Genomic DNA, 25,408 nt, shown 5'->3' with positions numbered 1-25,408 from the left:
GAAATATCACATAATATGGAAACCAATTTAATTTCCCTTTAATTTCCACTTATAGTTTGTCTAGTTCTGGGGCCCCCAAAAGGCAGTCATTTTAAATATTTGAAGCGAGTCTGTGATTCTCCCCATTTTTTTCTCTCTTCAACAGCCTGAACACTCCACACTCCCATTCCTCTACCACTACTCAAGAACGTTCGAAAATAGGGTTTTTAAAAAAAATAATGATAGGCTAAAATTCATCAAGTGGTATATTTTATTGATAAGGCAATTGTACTGGTATCTGGTAGTGAAATAGAAGCAATGACCCCCCTTGACTACAGGCTCCTCCAGGGCGAGGGAGGAGAATTGTCCCCATCTTGTTCTTTCCTGGCTCAGCACAGTACATAGCGCATGCTTAGGCCTCAATCAATGCTTTGTGACCGTTCCACCAACATAACAGACAAACTGCAACTTTCCAACCTAGCCTTCCTCCTGAATAAAGCCATCCATTGGTGACTTTTTTTCTTCTTCCCTTCCTGAATCTTTTTTCCATTTATGCCTTAATTTTGGACATCCTTTAAGTCCTCATATCACTTTCCACATTTTCCTCAAGATTATTCTTTTCACCACTGTGATTTGAGGTGTTGCCCATATGCTCTGAAATTTGTGTCTCTGGACCTCTTCTTTGGGCTTTAGACTTGTATGCCCAACTGCCTGTGAAGCCAACTCCATACGAAGGACTCAACAAGTCCAAAGTTAAACTCTTCGTCTCCCCACCAAACCCCCGACTTATTCCTTTTTGTTCTTGATCCTAGTGGGTATAACCCCATCCACCCATGGTATAAACCATTGGTCCCCAACCTTTTTGGTACCAAGGACCGGTTTCGTGGAAGACAATTCTTCCACGGACGTGGTGGTGGTGGGATGGTTCAGGGGGTAATGTGAACGATGGTGAGCCGTAGAGGAAGCTTCACTCGCTCACCCACTGCTGACCTCCTGCTATGTGACCCAGGGCTTGGGGACCCCTAGTATAAACCGTCTGTGAGAACCATGCATGACACCTTTCTCTCTCACTCTCTCACACAAACTTCCCATCCAATCAGTCATCAAGTCTCATCCCTTTCTCTCATGTTTCATCTTAGTGATTACTTTTCTTATTAAGGCCCTCACAGCAGTAAAGAGTTCAAACCAAATCACTCCCCAGCTTTAAAAGAGTTCAATTTCACTGGAATATAAGCTCCATGAGGATAGGAACTGGTGTCTGTTTTTTTCGCCATTGCATCCTGCGTATCAAGCACAGTGCCACTCAGGAAATGTTTGTTGAATAAATGAATTGCTCCCTACTGCCTACAGAATACATTTTTGGGTCCTTAACCTGGTACACAAAGCCCTTCATAGTCTACGCTCTGGGGACCATTCCTCTCTTTGTTCCTTTTGCTCAGCATGTGATTTCTGGCAGATATGTTCAACTTCTCCCTCTGGGCCCTCATCCTTCTCCCCTGCCTGGAATGCCCTGCGCTGCTGCACCTGGCCCCTGATTACCTCCTACACAGTTCAGATATCACCACCTCAGAAAGCCTTCCCTGATACACACACAACCTTCCCCCAGGATGAGTGAGGCTCCCCTCCCCGAGCACTTAGAGTACCTCTTGAACACCTCTCTCATTTCACTCTAATATTGTTTTGTGATGACCTGTTGAGCCTGTCTATAATTCTACACTATAAATGTTCTGAAGTCTTGGACTATATCTTCTTCATCCCAATGCCCTCCACACCAGGAAAATGCCATTAGACACATTAGACGCAAATATCTTCTGGAATGCATACATGAATAACAAGTGATTTATAGAGGATGTCTATTGTCACCTGATACTGTGATCCCCCTATATTAAACATCATAAAACATTTAAAAAAGACTTGCACAATTAAAAAACACCTGCCATACCTGCATTCACACAAACGTACACCACTATAAAAATATAATATAATAATATTCTGTTGCAAGGAAACACAGGCAAAAGAAAGTAAATTTGAAGCCAGACACATCCTGGACCACTTACATGGTCTGAAGACAAGTCACAACCTCCATAACCTTAACATCCTAATCCGTAAATGAGGATTAAGAAAATACTCCTCTGCAGACACAGCATACATCAATTTCTAGGCGTGCAGCAAGTGGCACCTACTGTAGCTTTTAATGCGACAATAATAAAGTAACAACACTAATGGAACAACGTACGTTGACCTAGTCAACCCTGAAATATCTACATACAGGTGTATTCAGTTTATGGACCTTCTGGAAAGAATGGTTAACCCGAGCTGGCTTCGTGTACAGCTCGCTATGCCTTGGGCTATCTCCCAGCTGGTGTGTGCTCAGGGGATGCAAACTGATCTTATTTTCACCTTCAAATAACATGATTTTACAGGTGCTTTGCTCCTCCCCACCTCATCGAGTTTCATTTGATACCTAATACTTATAAATCACTTTACAGTCTACGAAGCACTTTGACGTTTTATTGAACTTGGTTTTTCATCACATCGGTATGATGCCAGAATCATTTTTTGTTTTTTTTCAGGCCCAAATAGTGAGGGGTTTTTTCCTTCAAAATTTCTACCCTACCAGTCCCACTTAAAAAAAGGTGGATAAATGAGAGTCTCGGGATCTTGATTCTGAAGAGGTCAGCTAGCAGCTATGTAGAAATTGATGAAATGATCACAGTGTTCAAAATCTGAAGTTCAGTCTGCACCTATCAGTAGGCTTTCTCTTTGGGGCAGGACACTTACTTTTTCAAACCACCGGGGCCTCTTTAGTAAATGATCTCTAATGGCCTGAAAGAGCTGGCCCGCTTCTAAAAGTGAACAATCCAGTTCCTCCAGACCAGGGGAGTCCACCAGTGTGCGTGTACACGTGCTCACACCCCGACATCTGCACACATCCACACACACATGTGCACACACATACCTGCACTGGTCCACGAGGCAGAGGCGACGGGCTCACCGAATGCCGCCATGCCACACCGCCAGCATAGCCACATCTAATTAGGCCCCCTCCCTAGACTTCTCACCTCCGTCTACACAGTGTCTCTCAGGATCCTTAAAGGCACATAACTTCAGCAGGTATGATTCTTCAATGTGTCTCTCAACCAACGGTGCCATCTGAAGAAAAGGCACCAGAAAGACCCAAACACGGAGCAGTAAGGACAAAAGGGGTCTAGGTCCTCCTATGAAAAGGGGTATATGTTACCTGTGTGTACATGAAGCTGAGAAACTGGGGATCCTGAGAATTTTTTATTTGTGAGTATCTAAAGTCCGCTGTGCTCAAACTCCTGTCTGAAGATCTTGGTGGCTCCCACTGGCATCTGCTTGGTAACCAAAACATACCAGAAAGCTCTCCACACACTCAGCCGCCAAACGCGCCTTCAATTTGCTAGAGTCCTGCTCTCGCAAAACCTGCCCTAGTAAAGCCTGCTCCTCTCAAAACCTACTATCTAGCTGCAAATTCAGATAATTCCAAGAAAATGTAAAATTCTTTATACGGATTTCCAAAAACATCCCTGGAAATCATTAAGCAAAATTCATTTAACCAGGACAAGTTTCAGCAGGATGCTTTGTTTTAACACAGTAAAACTGCCCCCTTCCCTTTTAAGATTGTGTACGTTTTTAAACGCCAGAAGCTCACAGATTAAGACCGCAGCCTGCACACATATCGAGGATCAGGGCCACGTTGAAACGTGTTCGGGAACGGTCTGGAGGCAAAACCTTTTCTAAGTCCACCCTCGGTCCTGCTGCAAGATGATAAAGTTCGGGAGATTTCTGTCGGGCTCTGGGGCGGTCCCTGGTGGTGGCCTTCACGTGCCGGGGAGACAGACTCTTTCAAAGGTTATCTCCCTCACACACTTCTCCTTTTTCTCATTTCCTTCCCCGTCCCCGCCTCTACCACCTGCCTTGGCCAAGTCTGCCGGCCTGCCAGGGTTCTTGTTGGGCCCCCTTTTAATGCTGCGATAAAATGCGCTTATTACCCACCCCCTCTCCCTGCTTAATAGAGGCCTGAGGGTAATTCTGGTGACTCCAGGCAGATGGTAAATTCGTGGTGAGACAATGGGAATCCAGCATTCCCTCTCAGGATCTGCGGCTCTCCCCAAGACACCACCCTTCCTCTTCTCACAGGTCCAGCCCCACCATATTTGGCACTGTGGGCTTCTCATCTAGAAATGCACCTCAAGGACTATTCAATTATCCCTTAACTATGCTGCTCACGACCTTGGCGCCAGCCGGTATCTTGACGCACAGCATAAGTATGTCTAACTCAGCATCAAATAAGGTAGAGTTCTAAAACCTTAGCAACTCTGATGTATTGCTTTAAATATGTATACATATATATATGTATATACATTTACACACACACACACACACACGATTGCATGATAGCAGGAATGGGCAGTTTGTGGAGGCAGAGACAGCATCTGTTACATTGAGTTCTATATTTCCCAGCTCTCACGTCCCACAAATGAAACCTACAAAAACGTTAATTTTTCAAACATTAAATCCTCTATCTCTGTGTAATGGGGCGTGTAGAGAGGAGGAGGAGAATTTTTGTGCTTTTTTGCCTTTGGTGAAAATTCTCCAAGGAGTCATTTCATCTTTAAATGAAAAGTTTTGTATCAGGTGATTGTCTGAGCTCCAGGAATCACCAAAGCCTCTGGTTCAGACATGGGGGGACACGCAAGTGCACTTTCATGTATACACAGTGCCACGCACCCATCACAGGCATGAGGAATAGGGCAAAAGAACAAGAACGTGGAGAGAACAGATTTCAGTGTTTTTAATTACATTGTGATGGAATCTAAAGCAGCGAGGCAGTCAGATACACTTTTTAAATCTCCCAGTCCTTAACTGTTTTGCCTACTCTCCTGCAAATATCCATGCCCCATTCTCCCAATACTCAAGGCAGCAGGGAGGGCAGTGAGCTTAGGAAGCTCAGGCCCAGCACGATGGGTCACTCCCCGAAAGCTCCTTAAAATCCTACTTTCCCACAGCCCAATATCTTTTAGGTCACAACTCTGACACTCTGGGTCATTACTAATCTGCAGAGTTGAAATAATTCATCCTGGAAATTATACATGAATTGACAATGCGAAGGAAAATGACGACAGATATAAAACACCACCCAAGATATTCGAAATGCTTTCCTTATGAAATCCACACAGCACTGATTCATTTTGCCCAATTTTTCGACATTGAGAATCAATGCCAACACCATCCCTTAGTGACCCCACTGTGGTCTCAGAAGAGGATATAGATTCGTACATGGGGGAGGGACATTCAGACAATTACAAAGAAAAAGGAAAATTACACCCAAAGGGAAACTGCTACCAAGAGGTGACACCAGTTTTACCCAAATCTCAAAACTGCAAAGTAGATGCAGAACTAAAGATGGTTCAAGTGCACTGAAGGTTCAAATTCTACTAAGCAGTTTGTTGTGGAGAACAAAAGAGAAGTTAAAGCCTCATTACACTCGGAATCTTAGTAAAAGTACGTAATTTACGTTTTAATAACCTTTCCTTTCCTATGCTATTGTATTATGGCTGGCATAGTATTCATAAAAATAAACTCCTATATTGACTCTATATGCTTTTACTCCTGAAATTGTACCTGTGAACTGTAATTCACAGTTAAATGTTTAAAAAACACAAAACAAAAAACCTCAAATCCAACTGCCACCTCTGTATTTCCAAATATTTGTACCTGAATAATTCAAGCCTTACTCTTCATTTATCTGCTGAGAACTTTCCACTGAAATTTAGCTGATTTTCTATCACTGCTTTATAGGAGTGGCAGAAGAATCTGTAAATTACATGCCAGCATACCTGGTGTTATAAAGTTCCTTTCATAAGACTGCCTGCTTCCCAATGTTTTATTTTACAATTGTAACTCAGTATTCAGTGCGCCTCATTCTGCAAACAAATTAAGATAAAATAAACTCAAAAGTGTCCTATATATAACAACTTCAAACCACAAATTTTCTAGGCAACCATCCTAGCAAAAAGAACATCCGATAAGGCCAAAAACATTGTATCCTGAGTACAAGTAGATACTGAGATCTTGTTAGCACCTGGACCTCAGCCAGGAAGCATTTGCACTCAGAAATGTGGGAAAAAAGTACTCAGCACAAGATCTGCACATAACTGTTACTTGAAGTTGAACCTAAAAACAAATCTGTAGTGATTCACTGTCCTATCTTGGCCACACATCTGAGTGGCCAGTCCCCTCTCACACTATGATGAAATCAGAATAATAGCCACCCCTCCTAAAAGGAATTAAGACAGTATTTTGCTCAAACTCTATGATTATATAATGGCCTATAAAACCACACCCCATTAACAACTACCCAATCTCCCCTCCCCAAATCAGCTTCATGTTGTCGAAGGCTGGGCAGACTGTACAGGTAAGAAGATGAAATACGATGCAAGGCTCTGTTTAGGGTTTACTGTTTTAAATGCTTTACGTGCATTCTTACTTAGTTCTTATGCAGCTCAGTAAAGTGGGTTCTTTATCCCCATGTTACAGATGATAAAACTGAGGCTTGGGGAGGTGAAGTGACTTACCCCCTCACAGCACAGCCTGTATTGTGTATATACTTTATTGGGATACCGCCAGCCTGAAAGGTTGTGTAACTCGAAATTACCACCAATGCCCTTCATCGCTCTCTTTCAAGTGTTTCTGAAATCTTCTCTCTTCTACTTCTAAACTCTCAGACCAGAAAATCCACAACTTTGACACAAGAAGGAAACAAGAATTCAGCCAAGATGCAGTCATGTTTTATTCTACTACCTTACGGCATTATGCTTTGGATAAAAGAATAGCGGAAACTTACATTTACCACTGATTTCCACTAACAATTAGCAACAGGGTATTTTCTAATTTTCCGGTGCGTGTGTGTGTATGTGTGTGTGTGTGTGTTTTAGAAGTGCTGCCAGTTTTTATATTTTCAATCAAATTTTATTTTCTAAGTATCATCATTCCTCAAGGATTTTTGGATTTTCAAGCCCTCTCACAGTGTGAAATTTGGAGGTGGGGAGTAGATTGTTCCCTTTTCTTCATTATTTATCTCGGTAAAATCATTAGAGAGGCCTTTCTCAAAGCATCTTGAAATTTAATTTGTGTTTCTGGTTCCCAGATTGGCTAAGTTCTCTGTAGTTCAAGGCCTTTAACTGAGAGATCAACTAAAGCAACTGTGAATTCCAGAAGCAGGAGGTTGAGCTGCACCACTGGTGCGCTTTTTAAGGAACTCCAGTTAATCAGAATGCCATTCTTCCTCCACACCCAGGGCTATTATTCTTGAGGCTGTTTGTATTATTTTAACAGTTATAGAGTATTTGGAGTATTAGAAGTAGACTACAAGTGAAGAAAAGCCCCATAATTGATTTGTTAATGTTTTATTCTCCTCTTTTTCTATTGGCGTGTTCTTTACATTCCCTCAATAAATATTAAATACTCAGGTAATGCTCTCTCTTAGGTGGCAAGCAAACCTTTAGAATGTCGAAACAGTAGAGAGAAGAACAATGCACCTAATTGAAATGGCAGGGTAATTTGGAAAATAAAATTGAGTTGCTGCAAATCCCAAATTCCAGAATAAAAATGTTTATGCTCGCTCAGATGCAGATTGTTCCTGGCTTTGAATAATTATTAGAATAAAAAATACTTGAGCACCAACAATACACTTGATATGCATAGAACAAGCGTGGTCTACACGTCTCTATTATTGTGTGCAAGGAAGTGCAGGGCACAATGAGCCTGATATTTTTCATGGTGTTTTTGTTTTGAATACAGCTTATAAAGCATCCCAATAAGGTGAAACAATAGGCCAAGCCACCAAATATACAACCAGTGTTAAAAATGTCATGGACGAGATTCTTCAGAAAATTGTAAACACCTTAAGGAAGGGACAGGGAAGCATGCTGAAAGAAATGAAGGGGTTAAATGATTCTGCTACTCAATATCTTATTTTCCCCCTCAGATATATTCATCACCCAGATCAATTCAAAATGTGAAATTCCGGATTCTCTTTGGCAGAAGCTAGAGCCAAGAAACAATTAAAATGAAAGTGGAAAAATGCATTTGCGCCTGTTATTATGAAATGCTAACACGTACTGACTCTATAAGAGATGATGTTTATCTGTACACTGAGGGCAGTCTTATTATCTACTCAGGGCTATGCCACTCTTGGCAGAGATGCGACCCATATCTCTCAAAGATAAATTCCATATGCTCTGTAGAGTTATAGCATATTTCCCATAAATAATGTATACAATAGACCGTAAATAAATAATACGTTTATCTGAACTGTTCAAGAGTGAAGGGCAGGGTGCTTACTCAGGAGATGAAGTCTCTTATGAATGAACAATTTCAAATAAAAGTAATGTCCAATGGTGAGTTATCACCAAGTTCTTAACACTAAAATATTCTTAAGCTGGGGTGGGGAGGGGATGTTAAAAGTACCCCAGATCTGGTGGGAACTTTCAAGTAAATGTTCCAACTAAACGCAAAATGCCCAATTTAATTTCACTGCTAAAGTTTCTGTTGTGATTGTAGCATCACAGCTAATAGGGTTTTACCTATTTGCTGCAATTCTTAGCTCTCTCTGTACACTACTGCTTTTTATGATCAATGAAATACCTAGACTTAAAATGTCATGTACGAGTTTTTGTCCCATGAAACACACAGTGGATTTTTTTTTCCTTTGTGTGAACAATTTTAACATTGCACTGAATAGAAAGGAAGGCTACGAAAAAAAAAAAATTCAAAAAGAACCCATGTGCACTAGGTAGTTTGCTGGGACTTCATGCAGTAAAAATTGTTAGTTCCCCACCCCCGAAGTATCTCCCTTTTTAAAGCCCAGAAGACACACAAACTATTTCCACTTCTTAAAAATAGTGGAAGTAGGCCTTTAGACCCGCAGACATTGTACACCATTTAGTATGAAATTAAGTTTTCAGATCGCTAAGGAATAGTCTCTGAATTACAGAAAACACTATAGGTCACAGTTAATTATAGCTTGTCTGTCAAATTAAGTTAACATTCGAGAACACATCCAAATAGTTATGGAGCTATTAAGAGGAGTTTTATTGTCAAAGAAATTCTTATTCATTCAGCTTCTAATGTTTTTAAAAGAACAGAGATAAGCCTTTTTACAAGCTGGGACCGAGTAAGAAAACTCTGGGTTTACATCAAATTGCTCCCTTCATTGTCCTTTTGATGACTATGTCAGTTTCATTATAAACTTCATTTTCCAGAGTTTCATAATAGTCATAAACACACTTGACTTTAAAGAGTTTCTATGGGACATAATGTGAATGCAAATGCAGAATAAAATGCAAATCATGGAGGTCTGGGACCAAATATGGACTATCAGTTAAGAACCCAGTCACTGAAAATAAACATTTAGGTCTTAAGAGGAAGAGCACGAAGAGGTTGATATGAATCTTTACATCAAGTATTCACAGCCCTGGGGAAAGCAAGCAAGAATAACAGTTTTCAGTTTTTCACCTAATTGTAAAGCACCGTTTGGGAATATTTGATGACTTTGGTTTCTATTCATTCCTGCTCTAAAGTGAGGACCATTTTTCATCTTCTCAGGAAAATAAACCCACATGTGGGTAATAACCCACAAGGTACTCAAATAGGGAAAGGAGACCTAGCAAACTAGTTCAAGTTCAAATCTCAGGCATAGGAGGCTTGCCAGTCAGTGGGGAAAAAGTGATATGTAAAAGAAACAGCTATAGCTCTGTCTTGCTAAATAACAACCAACAACCCAGACATTTACAGCTAATGAATAATGAGCTGGCGATCATGTTGTGTTGTAAAATGTGAGGAAAAATCTATAGAAATGGAAATTCATGATAACAATTAATTCTAAGTTAGCATATGTTGTCAAGGAATCATTCTAATATCGCTCAAAATGTTAATTATTTACTTACTACTATCTTCTAAATGAGTCAGAATCATGTATGTTTAAATCCATTGTAAAACTTAAGACTTGATATTGTGTCAAAATGAAGGAAAAAAAAGACTATAAAATGTTGCTTAAACTTGTTAAACTCATAAAAAGTTGCAGCGATTTTAAAAGTATTATTTAGTAAACTTATTAACAGTAACAGCATTTCCTTTCTGTGGAAAAATACAATTTCATTTAAGCTTTTTTAAAAAACCATAACATTTCACATTCACGGTTCTTTACCTCATGATTATAAATCCTATTACTTGTAAATGGAGTCATGAGGCTATCAAGGGAAGAAATCAATGGGGAAATGTATTTTTGAGGATTGCAAATAATATAAAATTTATTTTCACAACTTAGCTATCCTGCATTAGTTTATGCCATATACAGTGGTGCATGGAAAAGCCAGAGTATGGTTATTGCATGACTTAAAGAGAGTTAATGACTTAGTTCTGGTTATAATTTGTATTTAACTGTATGTACTCATGATACAAATAAACAACAGGTGTATATTTCAATAAATGTAAAAAAAAGTGTTTTTTCAACAGAGAATAAACTCTTTTTGATATGTTTTAGAGTCAGTTTTAGGAATTCTGAACCAAGAAGTCCAGAAATATAAAATAATTTCAAAAGATTTGCACTCTTGTATTTTCCTTTAACAAGAACATATTTCCTAGATTAAGAAATGCTATTTGGAAAAAGAGTGTTCAGAAAGAGTGTAGCAAAGTGTTGCCAATTGCTTTAATTCTGCACACATGAATGCATTAAATTGACTGAAATTGGATTCTAGTTTCAAATATTTAAATGAGTATATACTCGCTTATTTCACATGGTAGCTTTTATACCATTTATTAAAATGTCAAATTTAGAAGTGTGGGAAATCCAGCAATTGCCCGATATAGGTCTGCTTTCTGGAGAGGCTGCTTAAGACTCCAATAAGCTTTCCCAAATTCCCATAATCCTGAAATCATGGCATATTAAATTAAGGATACAGTGAGGGAGTCTTTTTACCTTTTACACTACACACACATACTCATCTGCTTGAATTTTTCAGAACTGATTTTACACACGTGAGGTTTCTTCACAAATATGTAAGATAGTAAAATATCCAAACTTTTGCTGGATCCCCAACGTCAAATTTTGGAATGATTATTTAAATTGAAATCGTGAGTCTGTGTTTCGTGTTTTAGACCCTAACTTTTTAACAGGTAATAATATCCTGATGTTTCCTGCCCTATGTGATTTACAGCGGCGTTGTTTTACTTGGGATTTTGAAAACTTTCAGGCCTAACATCTGCACAACTGTCAGATACACTGTGTCACATGTATTCTATTTTTATTTCTTTATTTGTAAAAGAATACTTTCCCATAGTTTTGATGTCATCTTTAAATATTAACTTAATTTTTTGCACTCAGGAGAAATGGCAAAAACATCTGTTTCAATTATAACATAAACTCAAGTGCTACTTTGATACAAATATAACAGATATCATAATCCAAAAAAGGCCATGGAAAATGCTATAGTTGCAAACATTTAAGACTGTGTAACAAAAATGACTGAGAATGGTATCAGTTTACTATCCTTCAACTATTTCCCTGACAGTGGAGTCAAATAATGTTGAATTATAGACCTTCTTACAGGAAGTCTTATTTTGTGTTCGTTTTTTGATCATTCCCTTGCTAGTCCCTATAGGAATTTGGCTGTCTGCCGACTTTTCTTTAAAAGTTTCTGTATACATACTCGGGTTGTGTTTGTTGATTAAATGATCATTTATTAAAACTTAAGCATTTCACATTGGTTTGTCATATTTACATTTCATGAGAAAATATTGCTATTGCAATGGCAAGCATAGCATTACCAATGTGAAAATCCTTCACTTGAATCCATTTGACAGCATTTTCATTTATAAGTGTCTTAATACAACTTGTTGTGCTTTCTTCAGTTTCTCCAATTCCACCTGCGAGGGAAGGTAAGCTAGTTTTATAACAGTAGGCCCCTCCGTAATACTTTAGTCTATCCGCTTGGCCTTAAAAAAACCTACGTTTCTACTATGGGACCACAAATAGTCTTTGTTTTTAAGAATATGGAGTTTTATTCCATAATTTTCCATCCATCACCCGGCAACAGCTGTGTTTTAAATCTTTCGGACTATGACAAACATTTTAACATTTAAACACACGAGTGTTTGAAAACATAATGATTTAAAATTTGTTTATTTTCAAAGTTGGGCAATTACAGCATGATATTTCAGTTACTTTTTTGAAAGCAGGGCCCGTATTTTAATGCCTTTTCTTCTTCCTCCTCCTTCTCTTCTTCTTCTACTATTTAAGCTTCTCCATGTTTTCTAATAAAAATCTCTATGTTAGGACCGATAGCAAGAGTCCACACAACCACTCTATATATTTCCAAATCGTGAGCAATGGAGTCATTCTGGTGGGAAAGGGATTGCTATTTGAGTGACCTACTGCCACAGAGCTAGTTAAATCACTGAACAATAGTTAGTGTTATGGGGCTTTACCTTGTACAAAGTAGCATTAGTATCATTGCTTTCTATTAACCATAGAACTTGCACTGGAGACTTCCACTGAGAGAGAGAGAGAGAGAGAGAGAGAGAGAGAGAGAGAAAGAGAGAGAGAGAGACAGAGAGAGAGAGAAACTAGGAAAGGGCAATAACATCTGTAGTATTAGCATTTAGACTTTGAGACATTTAACAATGTAATTGATCTCAACCTACCTGCATATACTCTGTACTTCTTTTTTTCCCTCTCAAATGTTTTTGACATGCCCCTAATAAGAATCAATACATCCCTACTCTGACATTCACACAGAAATACACACAAAGAGCCAATCAGAACACAACAATAAAAACACACCTGGTAAACAACTATCTTTGAAATCAAAGGATACTAAGCAACAAAGAGCCTAGAATGAACATCCCAATTAGCCACTGTAGTGACAAGCAGTCAACACCTTATTATTTAATCATTAAAGGGAATCTTGCCATAATTTCCCTTTGACATATTTCCAAAGGGAATTAAGAGTACCCTCCATGACTCACAACAGCAATCAAAATAAAGTTAGATGGTTTCAAGACCCCATCACTTGCAAGGCCTGTGGACACAGAGGTTCCAGGATTAAGGCATTAACTGAGACCCTAAAAGTACTTACAACTTAAATAAGATGTGTCCGTGTGTAAGCATTTAGAAACAAACTGACAAAGGGACCATTTTCCTATCCCTCCATGTTTGTGTCCAGTTTTCTTAGTGGATGAAAATAAATTGCTTGCATTCCTAGTATTAGTAAATATCCCATAGTCTCATCTATTTTTTTCTTCCCCTGAAGCAGCACATCTAATACATCAAGAATATTAGGCCTCCCCTTACCCATCCCTTAGTAACACCTCCCCAAAAGAGAAGGCTTAAATCTCCCTTGGAGGCATCCCCATCACACTTTGCAGGGAGGGGTGCTTTCGATCAAGTTCAGTTTTAAGAATTTTATCTCAAACTATGCTTCAGAAACAACATTCCGGACTCTTCAAATAAAACAATCGCCACCTGGGTTCCCTGGCCCACTGGGGAACCAAATCGCACTGGCTCAGGGCTGCCCCTGATCCCCAAGGCCCAGAAGCCTGGCGCTTTCCAGCCTGGGCTACGCAGCCCCGGCGGCTGTCCCCCGTCCCCGGGGAGCTCAGCAGCACTTGGCATTTAACCTGCCTGGCGAGCTTGGCTTTCTGGTTCCATCTCCGCGAGCCACATTACTTCTCCCCAGATATTAGAGACAAATCTGGATTAACAGGCAACAGGGCGCCCTGCGCAGCCCGCCAGCCCTTGCACAGGAGCTGTTAAATGCAGATTCAGCCGAGGACCCCCCGGAGAGCTGCTATTGAATAAAAATTGTAATCCAAAGGGACCTTTTCTTTGCCTCCCACTGCTTGTAGGAGAACCCGGGTTGGCGCCGGAGCACAGGCCAAGCTACTCCCGCTCGCTACCAGCAGGCCAGGCCACCTCGGCTGGTGGCCTTCAGGGCCCGAGGACTCTTGCTCTGCTCTCCATTCCCTCTCTCGACCCCTCCTGAAAATGGAAAATGCTTAGATTCAAGGAGTGGCGAGCAACAAACAGCCCTGCGAAGGAAGGTTTAATTCGATAGCTCCCTCCTGGAGTGCGGCCTAAAGTCTAGCGACTGGGCAGCCAGATTCTTCCCCGCGTAACCCCTCTTGGCCTCCTCAGTTCCACCCTGGGTCCCCCAAACTCGCGCCCCGCCTCCCCTCGCCCTGCGTCCTTCTCCATCGCAAACCAGGCTCAACCCTGGCCTCGACGCCTCGCACGGTGGCCCCCTCTGCGCCCGCTCCCGGGGTCTCAGCACGGCCCTCACCCCTGCCGAGGCTCGGAAGCCCCCGGTGCCCCTCGCTGCTCCCAGGCCCTGGGCGTCGGGGGCGTCCGTGCCAAGCGGGGAGCGTAGTAGTCGGGAGAGGGCGCCCGGGAGGCCTGCGCCCGCGGGAGGTGACTCTCGGGCCTGGGACTTCGGGGTCTGGGAGCGGGAGTTGGGGGGCAGGGAGTTGAGAGTGGGGTGGGAGCGGGATTACGGCTTCGACTGGCGTCTTAATCTGATAAGAAAAAAACAAAAACAAAAAATACCACCAAACTAACGACACTACAAGGCCAAGCGGATTTCCGCCGACTTAGCCCTCCGGGAAACCGGCTGGTATCAAAGTCGTGGATCCCAAGTCCCCGCGCGGGTGGCAGCCTTCGCGCCCTCCGAGGAGAAAAGTAAAGTAAAACACACCGCGCAGCCATCAGGCCCTAGAGACAGAGGGGTTAATGAGCTAACGAGGCCCCGCGCTCGCACCACACCTGAAGCATCCAGTCCCGCAGCGCACACTCCACCGGGGCTCAGACTGGCTGGGCCGCATTCGCAGACAGGTGGCGAGGCCGTCCTTTCCGGGCCCGGCCCCCGGGGACCGGCGAGCCGGCTCCAGTTGGGAGCACTGGCGCCCACCTGGCGGCCCTAGTGCCTCGTCCCTCCGTCCCCAACTCAGGACAGGGGACTCCACTCCGCGGCCGACGCACAGTCCCGCGTGAGCCCCGCGCTCTGCGCGCCCCTCCCCAAAGGGAGCCCAGGCACTCCCGCTCCTGGCTCCAGGGAAGCGGATAATTCCGAAGCACAAGCTTGGGGTTTGCTGCCCTACGACCAACGGAGACTTCGGTGAGCCCGAGGGGTCACGCGAGTGCGCCCACGCGCACAGGCCAACGGCGCCACGAGCTCAGCCAGAGCTGCGAAGCCCACTTGTAGGCGGCGGGAGAGGGACGCACACTGCTCATTTTATAGGTGGGGAGGTGAATAAAGTGCGAATTTTTATCCAAGACCACTGCCTTCCAATCTGCGTATCTCAAATAAAGGTAACTGAGTAACACCCCGAACTCTGGTCCTTTATCTTTGACTTTAATAAAATAATGATTCGATGAGAAAATGGGGTATAAATCTTCATTTTGGAGGCAATTAAAGTGTTGATTTCATTCATGCCCCTAAGCGATTCTTGTAATTTGCTCAGATAGCTTTATGTACCCAGCACTCCGGAGCTTTTAGAATCCCATTTTCTAGTTAGGCTTGTTGGATTACAATTTTTATTCAACAGCAGTTACCCGAGGGTTCCTCAGCGGAATCTGCATTTAACAGCTCCGGGGTGAGGCCTGGCGGCCTGAACCAGGCGGGAGGCCGAGCAGCTGGCGGGGCCGGGACCCGGAGCCGCCTGCAGGTTTCCCACCTCGGTGGGGACGCTCCAGGATTGCGCAGGCTGTCTGTTCCGAGTGTTGTCTACACTGCCAAAAGTTTGCAACTCGCCAAATAGTAGGAAGGACCCGGCGCGTTGGCGCTTTTAAATCTCAGCTTTGCCTGCCTTCCACTCGTCGTGGGAAAAGGAGGAATTCAGCCTCTGCCGCGGGGTTACCCAGAGAAATCCAAGCTGGGAATTTTTTTTAAGGAGGTGATATGGAGAGAAGCAAACTTTAAGATGACACCGAGACCGAGGAGTCGGGCATTCCGGCAAGGAGCCTGCAAGGCAGCCGCTGGCCAACCGTGATCATGGTAGAGCTTGCAAAGAAAACTCTGCATGACTGGTTGTCCTTTGGCCTAACAAAGGCAGGCTGCTCTCTCCCCCAAGACGGGGCTCACGTGCCAAGTCAGAAAGAGAAACAACTCTGGGCCTTCACTTATAGGTGGAGAAGCACAGGAGGCCCGCCACCCAAATCTTTAGACGCGGTGCCACAATTCGCAACCGAGAGCTGTCCTGAGCCCTGTTTCATCTCACCCACTCCTGACGTTTTCACTTTCAGTGCATTTTTGCAACTCCTCTGGACCAATCCAGAGATACAGCGACAGGAGCGGGGGTGGGGGGGAGAGAGAGGAGAGAGAGACTGGGAGCAAACATCGGTGTTGGGGTGAGAGAGAAATCCCCCCCAGCAACTCCAAATAAAAGTCGTCCCCACTTAGCAAAGCAGCGGAAGAAGGGCCTGGAGGGAGGATGAGAGAGGAGGGGGTGAAGCAAGCAGAGGCCGGCAGTTCAGAGCAGGGCGGCGCGAGGTCCTCCACCCGCCACACCGAGGGAGTCCCCGGGCGCCCCCGTCGCTGACACTTCCAAAAGCTGCCAACCCAGAGGGCCCAGAGCACGTACCAGCTGGAGGATGAGTGGAAAGGAGGAGGAGAAACGTCCATATTTATCTGTTTTTATAACCTCGGCCTGGTCTTATTTTTTCTATTAAGTACAATAAAATGGGCGAGCTTGCAGCGAGCACTGCACAAAGCAATGTTCAGTGAGGTCTAGAAGCGTTCGGCCGAGGAAAACTGACAAGACAGGCTAATGAACCGTAGAGACAGGGAGAAAATAGCCAGCATTTGCTAGATTTCAAACCCTCCCTGTCTCTCTTAGACCACCTATCTTGGGTTTATTCCTAATAAAATAAGAAATAAGCAGACCCTACACTTTTCTTCGAGATAGCAAGGGGGAAAAATGCTCCAGAACAAAGCCCTACAATCAGAGGCGGTCACTGGCAGTTAACACTCCCATTATTATAGAGGGTAAATAAAATAAAGACAAAAATTAAAAGCGACAAGAAACAGGTCAAGTTTGCAGGCAAAGCTTTTACAAGCTCATCTCTCCAGGTCGAATCCCAGAGCCAGCCTTAATGAAGCAATAATAGCCACATTATTCAAAAATTTTCATTTCGATGGAAATGTATCTAAAAGGGACTTAATCATATGCAAATAATAAAAGGAGGTGGTAGTGACCCAGCAAGCAATATGCATACAGATTTTTTTTTTTTCTCCCAGGGATGTTGAAATTGAAAAGCGCGTACCTGGTCAGTTAGATTTGCTGATCTCGTTATATCTTCACTGTCTGATTTTGATCCTCCTTCTCTATCGTCTATCACCAAATCGATAGGCATTTTCCCTTTCAAACAGCTAATATACCGGTGGCAGAAATTGTCACATAATTCGTGTACCTACATTATGACAGAAATAAAAAAAAATGGAAATATAATCAGAAGTTCATAAATGACATTGACAAGTGCAATCCACCCCCCTTGTGAGATCCAAACTTCTAAATAGGGGAAACACAGGGCAATTGTCCTCCAGAGACCCTCAGACGCATCGAGAATTAGGAATAACTTTCTTTTCTTGCAAAATAGAGATATCGCAGAAAATTGACAGTGACAAGATGATTCACAGGCTACAACATATTCAACACCCGTGTTAAATTCATCAGCTCCCGGGGCTGTGGCCATTAGAGAGGTGACCTGCGTGGGTGACATTTAAGGTAAACTATTTAATTTCGTCCAGTTACTTTATCAGAAATCCTTTTCCAACATGTCTAAGAAAAAATTTATATATATATATATATATATATATGTATATATCTCCAAAGGACCAATACTGTGTTGGTATAGGATATATGCCTGAAAACCCAAGTCCCTGTAACATTTGTCATTAGGGTTTCTATCTATGAGAAGCATATTTTATGATGCTTCCTTGAAAAAAAAAAAAGACTCGTGATATGGGGGGAAAACCCTACAGCCACCAAAAGTTATCGAATTGATTTTTTTAAAAAAGGAAAAAAGATGCTTCAAAATATTTAGGCATAAGTGGAGTGGTCTCTTACAGGACCCAGGCATCACTGACATGCAAAAATTCACAAGAAACCCCAGTGTGCTTGCAATTTAATGTTAGTTTGAATTCCAATGCATTAAGTTTTTATTGCTGAGATTTATGGAACAGCTAGCAAAATCACGTTATCCCCCACCCTTTCTTGAGTGTGAAGGTGGGGTGTGTGCAGGATTCTCAGATTCAAGAAATTGACACAACTATCAACTCTGCTTTGTCTCTGCAAAACGGTTAAAGTGCCTCCCCCACCACTCCTCCAGACTCCCTGCCTCGTTCTCCTCCTCCCCCTCTGCCTCTCCCCTGTGTCTGACCTGCCGCTGCTCTCAGACTGTCTTCCAGAAACTCACTAAAACTAAACAAAACTTTTCCCCCTCAGAGGCAGCAAAGAAGAGGAGGAGGAAGAAGAGAAGAGACCACAGAGGTATATAACCTGCAAGCAAACTCACAACAGCATTCTAAACATCAGAGGGGATGCCTAGAATTGCAACTGTTTATACAAAGCCAGCAAGGTATTAAGAATGAACACAAGGCTAGGGCGTTTGTGATCCCGGTTTTAGTGGCTAAAATTGTAATTAAACTGCAAAGAGAAATGGACGCTAAGATTGGCCTTGACACTAATTACCAGAAAGAAAGTCATTTATGCAAATGTCTCAGAAGCCTGAACTTCAGCCATTCTGAACCCTCCCCCTCTGTGTGTTTGGGCATGAGGGAGAAGCAAAAGGAGAAAAAGCTAGAGAAATTACCTTCTCTAATTCCAACAGATGAAACCTTAATACTTGTATGGCTTGAATCATCTGCAAAGATACAAAAAGAATGAGCGCCCCGTTCCTAGTTTGCAGAAAATTGGCTGTTGCAGCTCTAACATCGCCAGCCTCCCCCCACCCCCCAAATAGAGTTATTTTGATTTATGGCAATAACACTAAAACTTAACAGCAGCGAGTGGGTACCATCTAGAGGTTTATATTTCTTAAGGAGAAAAAAATAGCTAAAACAACCACCAAGCATCTAAGGGGGGATCATAAACCTTCTCCTCCCCCATGGCTCCCCCACCCTTTCCCAGCGCCACTGCCCCTACCCCACCCCCAAAGGGCCGCATCCCTCGACTAGGTGTTTCCTTGCAAGGAGTGCACGGAAAATATTCCCAACAGTCCCCGGACTGTGGCTCTTCACACTGCAAACTTTCTGCCACCTTCTGCACACCTTTCAGATAAACTGGTGGTTTGGGGCCTCTGGCCCGGTCGCTGTCCTCATGACGCGACTTTGAGGGCTGGGAAGTCCGCAAAGTTTAAGCACACACGCTGACAGGCCCGGAGATAAATCCCCGGGCTGATTAGAGCCGCGCTGCCCGGCTGTCATAAAAAACAAAGCTCGCGTTTCCCCGCGCCGGCTTGCCCGGCCCCTCTCGAGGTGAATTTATTTCCCCGGGACCTTGTCCCGGACCACTTGCGGGTGGATGGAAACCTTTGCAGCCCACTTGCAGATAGGGGAAGACCGGTCTAGAAACCTCAGGGCTCTCAAAGTAAAGCTTGGGAGGAGGGGGGATTTTGGGGGGGGGGAGGGAAGGTGGGAGGAGGGGAGTAAGGGGTCCGCTCTTACCAAGTTATCCAGTTCTGGATTAGAAGAAAATAGAGGTTTTTCTGCGCGAATCTAAATACAAGTGAGAAGGGGGGTGGGGAGAAAGAAACATTTGAAATCTGGTCGCCTTCCTAGTTTCTTGCCTCATTACACTGTCGGGGGCAGGATGTAACCTCCGGGAGAGGCTCTGTGACACCGAGTTCGTCCCGTGCAGAAACCCTTCAATGTGAGTCAAAGAATCCGAAAACAAGCCCAGAGCACAGGGTTACTTCTCCCAGCAACTGCGCTTCTGAGAGACCGCTGCCCAGCTCGCCAAGTCCAAGGCAGCTCCTGCGCGTGGGCTTTGGGGTTGCATTTTACAGAGCTTTCTGCGTCGGGTTAGGTAGCGGGAGTGGGTAAGCACTGGGGTGATTTTCAGGCGTCCGCAAAGACACTCATTTAGGAGGAAAAGCTCAGAAGAGGTAACAGGCCTGGCTTAGGGCGGACTGTTCGCTGGTTACTTTTGCAAATGTGCTGGGTGGGAGGGAGGGAGGTTCTTTTCTTTTCTTTCTTTCTTTTTCTTTTTTTTTCTTTTACTTTTGAAACATTGATTTTGCTGACCTGTTTGGCGAACACGGCTATATCTTCATTGAATGACTCTGACGAGCAGACGTCCCCGCCCGCCACCCCCGGCTCGCGGGGGGTACAAGTAGCTAATTCACATTTCTCAAAAATCAGTGCTAAGAGAGGGAAGAGGGGGTGTCTGCAAGAAAATACAACAGTCACAAACAACACAATGGTTAGTCCCGCGGCAGTGAAAAAAGGCGCCCAAGAAAAACAGCAGGACGAGCTCAAGGCGGGGACCCCCTCCCTGATTTTGTCATCTACTTGTTCCCCTTCCCCCGCGCCCCCAGGTGACTGCTCACCTCCCCTTCCTCCTTGGGCCCCCGAAGTCGGAGGCCCTAAGCCATGGACCGTATCTGAGGATCGGTTCACCATATCTGGCCGGAGAAATTGGTAACATTTGCTAAGAATAAAACCCAAGCGGTTCCAGCAGCCATTTTGAATTAAGTTTCCCACCCCGACCGGCCCTCGTCCCTCCTCTGCACATCCAGGACCTGCAGGGGGGGAAAGGCGCGGGGCGCAGGGGGTGGGAAAGCTCTTTCAAGTGGGTTCCTCCAAGGCCATCTCGCGAAGCCCAAGACTCTGGGGATCTTGGTGGCAGGCGCTCAGCTAACTTGGGGAAAGGACCTCTCTGGTTGTGGGACCGACTGTCAGAGGACTGCATCTCCCGATCCCGACCTCACGGCTCTCGGAGAGCAAGAGGGCTCCTCCTCGGCTCCCTGCACACCTCCCTCCCTTCGCCGATGGTCCCCACCGCCCCCCAAAGAAAGTTCCTTCAAATGTTCCTGCGGTCAAGCCTTTCATTTTTGTTCCTGCGTAATGCCAAAGCAGCTAGTATCGCGAGGGGCCTAGATGTCGCTTATCCCAGCCCATCAAAAAAAAAAAAGAAAAAAAAAAAGCCTCCTCTAATGCCCAAAGAGGTGTCTCAAGTCTTTTATTAGCTCTCACAACCCAGCTGGGAATTTAACAGTTTGGGGTCCTTTTCAAAAAGCTTCCCCAAATGTTCTGTCCCGGAGCCTAAACGATTTGCAGTTAACAACACTGCGGAAAGGACGCTGGGATTTAAACAAGCCCATCGCACAAGGGACCAGAAGATCAAGCAGAAAGGGTTTTCAGCCAGGGAGGGTCAGTGTTGCCTGATTTTTTTTTTTTTCAAAAGAAGAAATAAATAAAAATAAAAGTGGCTGCAAAGTAAAAAGAGGTCCCCCAATACATCAGCACACAGTAGGCACAAGTGACTTTCAGAGCGTTTTACTAGTCCAGGGTCTAACCCAAGGGCCCGGGAGAACACGGTGTGAACTGCAGCAGAAGACGACACCGACCCGAGAGCACCCCGCATCTACTTCTAAATCCTGCAGGTTTCGCCTTTGAACACAAAGTCCTAAAATGGCTAGAAGTTTCTTAAGGTCTGTGACAATTCAGAGCGAGCTCCTCTCCTTGACTACAGTGGTCAAACTCCCTAAATGCAAAGCATGTTCCCCCTTGCCTGACCTGCAACTGGCCTGCCTTGATTTTATTGTGCGGTGGCAGAGCCAGCATACGGTGGCTGAGTAAACTTAGCAAGTCAGAACAATCAGTGGCTTAAAAGATTTTCCTTTAAACTAAAAGTTTCGTTCCAACACAAAGGCGCCTACGTTTAGAAACCCCCAACACTCTCCCTGCGAAGTCAAGCGAGTGAGGACTCCAACCCGCTGAGCTACCGAGCCGAGGTCTGGGGGGACGAGGGACATTTGGCAACTTCTGCACGGCGACCCCTCCGCGGGCATGGCCTCGGCGGAGCGGGGCGCTGGACTGGCGCGGAGCGTGTGCGGAGATGGGGGCGGGGGGGCGTCTGGGATGGCAGGCCGCCTCCCCCAAATCTTCATGCAAAGCGAATGAAAAGTCACCAAATAATGTACCTCCAATCCAGAGAGCTCTGGCTTTCCTCTTACTGAGGGCAAAGGGAAATAGAGAAAGCATCGCCTCTCAACTGCTTAGCCTGCTGCCCGTCGTACCTACCCATAAATGGCATCTTTATCTCTCTTTAAAGCGTCATTGACGGAGGAACCCATGCTGGGAGCCATGGCGTTGGTGTGAGCTGTGTGCGGATACTGATGCGAGTGCAGAGGAGGCCCGTGGTTCAGGTGGTGGACGGGCTGCATGGACCTGGCCGCGTGCGGGTCCCCATACATCGTGGAGGGGATGCCTACTCCATCCATGCCCCCATAATGGGGTAGATCGTCGTACTGCATGAGAAACAGGAGAGAAACAGGTTCAGAAGGCCAGGCGGGCAAATGGGGGAACGGCAGGGCACGGAGCTTATATAATGTCAGTCCAGCTGGATCCTTCAACCCCGAATTCGGTGGCCTTGCATCTCTGAAGTTGAGATTTCTCATTTAAAAAAATATTTTTAGAAGTAAAATTTCTAGGATTCTCGGTAAGACTCAGCTAGATTGAATGGTCTTGCCCTAACTTGTGTCCCTATCAACTAGCCAGAAATTCAGGATCCTTTGGCAAAAAAGGAAGGAAGAAAGAAGGAAGAAAGGGAGGCATTCTCCCGGAGGGCAGAAGGTAAAACGTGCACGTCTCTAGAGGAGGAAATTCAAAATCACAATAATAAAACATGCCAGGACAGTACAGCAAACCTGCCTGGTTTCACAGACCCTTCCCATCAGGGGGAATTTAAAAAAAAAAAAAGTTACGATGGGAACAGCTAAGCCAAGCACGTGAATTCAGACAGGCTTCTCATTTTATTTCCCTGCCAGCGTGGGGTTAGGCAGTCCTGCAAGACACTGCATTTCCTTTGCTCTCCAAGACAAACTCTGCTAAATCATACAAAACTAACCGGCTCTCTTATAAGTGAAACTCAGAGAAGGGTAGCTTCTCTTCAACATCGGGGCTGAATTTAGAATTGGGCAATATTCCCCTCAAGTTAAAGAAAATGTATAGTTGGAGCAATTATTCTATTTTTTCTATTCTTATGAACTTTCCCCCTAGACGAGATGTCTGTGAGCTAAATGTTAGTCATCAGGTTTAAAGCAAATTTAAAAGTAAATGCACATTCAACCCCCCCCCATCTTCCTTCTCCAGGAAAACTACTTTCATATTGTCATTATTTTTGTGTGCAAAATTTAGCTATTTAGGTTTTCCTCTTTGCTTCATTTCAGGCATGTTCTTTTCCCAAGATGTGGAGGCGCCGAGAGTGAAATGATTTTCAAAGAAAAGAGGAATTGCCACTTTCATCTCCTTCAAGCCAGAGGTGTGAAAAGAGTTTGGAAGAACGCTGACATTTGCCTGAACCAAAGGAGTAAAGAAAAAATGTGTCAGCCTAGTAACTTTCTTTTGCAAACAGGGCTTTGAGGGCCAGGGCACAAATTATGCAAGGAAGGCTTTTTGTAGACCCCCTTTCTTTTAAGAAACTACCTCTGTTGGGTTGTCATTGTCTCACTTTACTCTCACTACATTTCCATTCAAATAGGAATATTGGGGAAATTAGTATTGCATTTTTAAAGCGAGTAGTTGTGTGCTTAGTATCCAATTAGTGCAGGGCTCTTCTAAGAAAAACTTACAAAGTATTACCTTGCATAAAAAACCATGTACATTAAAATTACTTTAAAAAGATGAATGCTTTCCGACCCCCAAAACCGTTGTACTATGACAAAGTTATTTGCTTAAAAATGCTAAATACTTTCAGTGATATTAAAGATGAGCATAATCAATAACATATCAGAAGTTTCTAGCTGCTTATTTTAATTTAAAACTAGCCTTAAACTTCTGCTCCTTGAATGCTCACGCTATATAACATTAGGTATCTAGCGCTGTTTGTTTTTGTTTTTTAAACAGATGATTGCCCGAGCTTGTATTTTTATTTATATAGCTGCTGGTTAGGAATCTATAGAAAACTTGATTACTTGAATTAACAATTACATGTTAATATACATAAGTCTACAAACGCATTGAATAAATCCTCTCGCTTTAGGCCACGGCTTTAGGAGCCTCATTCAAAAAGACAGAGAAAAAAGGAAACTTTTTAGCAGTGTCTTTCAGCCACGTTTCAATTTAACCTCACATTTGAGTTCCACAATTGTTTTTTAATACGTACCCTTTGCGCCATCGGCCTCCCTGGCTCCCTTCCTACTTCAACTTCTAATATATCCTCTTTAAGGCCAGTGTGAAAAGAAACAAATACGTAAACTCCCCCGGAAAAAAAAAAATAAAAAGCACGACGAAAAATCCCTTAACGTCTCCAGCAACGTGAGCTACTGGTCCCAGATCTTCGGTCTATGGGACCTGAAGCAAAGCTCCCGAGTCACTGAGCATAAAAGCGCTCCGTTTCCAAGACAGCAGCGGGGGCAAAAAAAAGCAGATCTTCTCTCCCCAAAAAATCAGTTAAAAAAAAAAAGCGCCCCTCAGACCCAACTACCAAATCTCATGGCTTTCTGCCACTCCGGCTGTCAATCACAGGCGAGGTTGTCAACGTGGTGAATGAATGATCATCCGCTCAGTCTTCTTCTGGTCAGAACACCTCAAATGTTAATATTCAAATGCACAAAGCCCTAGCGCTCGCTTCCCTTGAATCAGTCCTAATTCCTAATCAGTTTCTCTCTTCTCTCGCTCGCTCTCTTTCTCTCTCTCTCTCTCTCCCTCTTTGCAACTGCTGCACTGGAGGGAGATTAGAGGAGGGTTAAAAAAAAATGTCTGTCTGAGTTTGTCTTAAAGGAGCCACGATCGATGCTGCCCGCTTGCAGTCCCCGTGCGTGTGTAAAGTGTGTGTTGCACAGGCGGAGAGGTGGATTCCGACCAGAATGCTAGAACCCGGAAGTAGTGGTGGCCATAACAGGTCGCGTCTTACACAATGCATTGGGCTGCAGCAAGTAGGCTCCTCGGCAGGGGTGGGTGCGCGAAGCGAGCTCTGGCCGCACTGGAGAGGCAGAGAGGCGCTCCATTAAATCGCACGCCCAGGCACAAACACCCACACACCCGGGGCACACGCGCACAAGCGCGGGTAGTAGCCCCCGGCCGCCGGCTTTATTTTCCGTATGCTTTTCTCTCCCTCCCCCTCCAGACTCTCTCTCCAAAGCTCTCTTGAAATAGATTGGGAATAAAAGCGGGGCAGGCAGCAG

General features: G+C 44.1%; 1 protein-coding gene across 1 annotated transcript in view; it reads right to left on the bottom strand.

Moving 5' to 3' along the window:
* The window catches only part of MEIS1 (Meis homeobox 1), a 112,370-nt gene extending 87,335 nt beyond the window's left edge, over positions 1-25,035 (bottom strand). Inside the window, exons 1-6 of the mRNA XM_082852417.1 lie at positions 24,388-25,035; positions 22,305-22,531; positions 20,304-20,445; positions 19,725-19,775; positions 18,872-18,922; positions 17,324-17,470 (exon numbers count right to left, since the gene is read on the bottom strand). Of these exons, the coding sequence (XP_082708543.1) occupies positions 17,324-17,470; positions 18,872-18,922; positions 19,725-19,775; positions 20,304-20,445; positions 22,305-22,531; positions 24,388-24,399 (630 nt within the window). The 5' untranslated portion in view covers positions 24,400-25,035. The remainder of the gene's footprint in view (positions 1-17,323; positions 17,471-18,871; positions 18,923-19,724; positions 19,776-20,303; positions 20,446-22,304; positions 22,532-24,387) is intronic.
* Positions 25,036-25,408: the final 373 nt, after the last annotated feature.

This window comes from Leucopleurus acutus (assembly GCF_964270905.1).
Source record: "Leucopleurus acutus genome assembly, chromosome: 12".
Taxonomy (NCBI): domain Eukaryota; kingdom Metazoa; phylum Chordata; class Mammalia; order Artiodactyla; family Delphinidae; genus Leucopleurus; species Leucopleurus acutus.
Note: the sequence above shows the minus strand (reverse complement) of the source record. Positions and strands in the feature narration are given on the sequence as shown.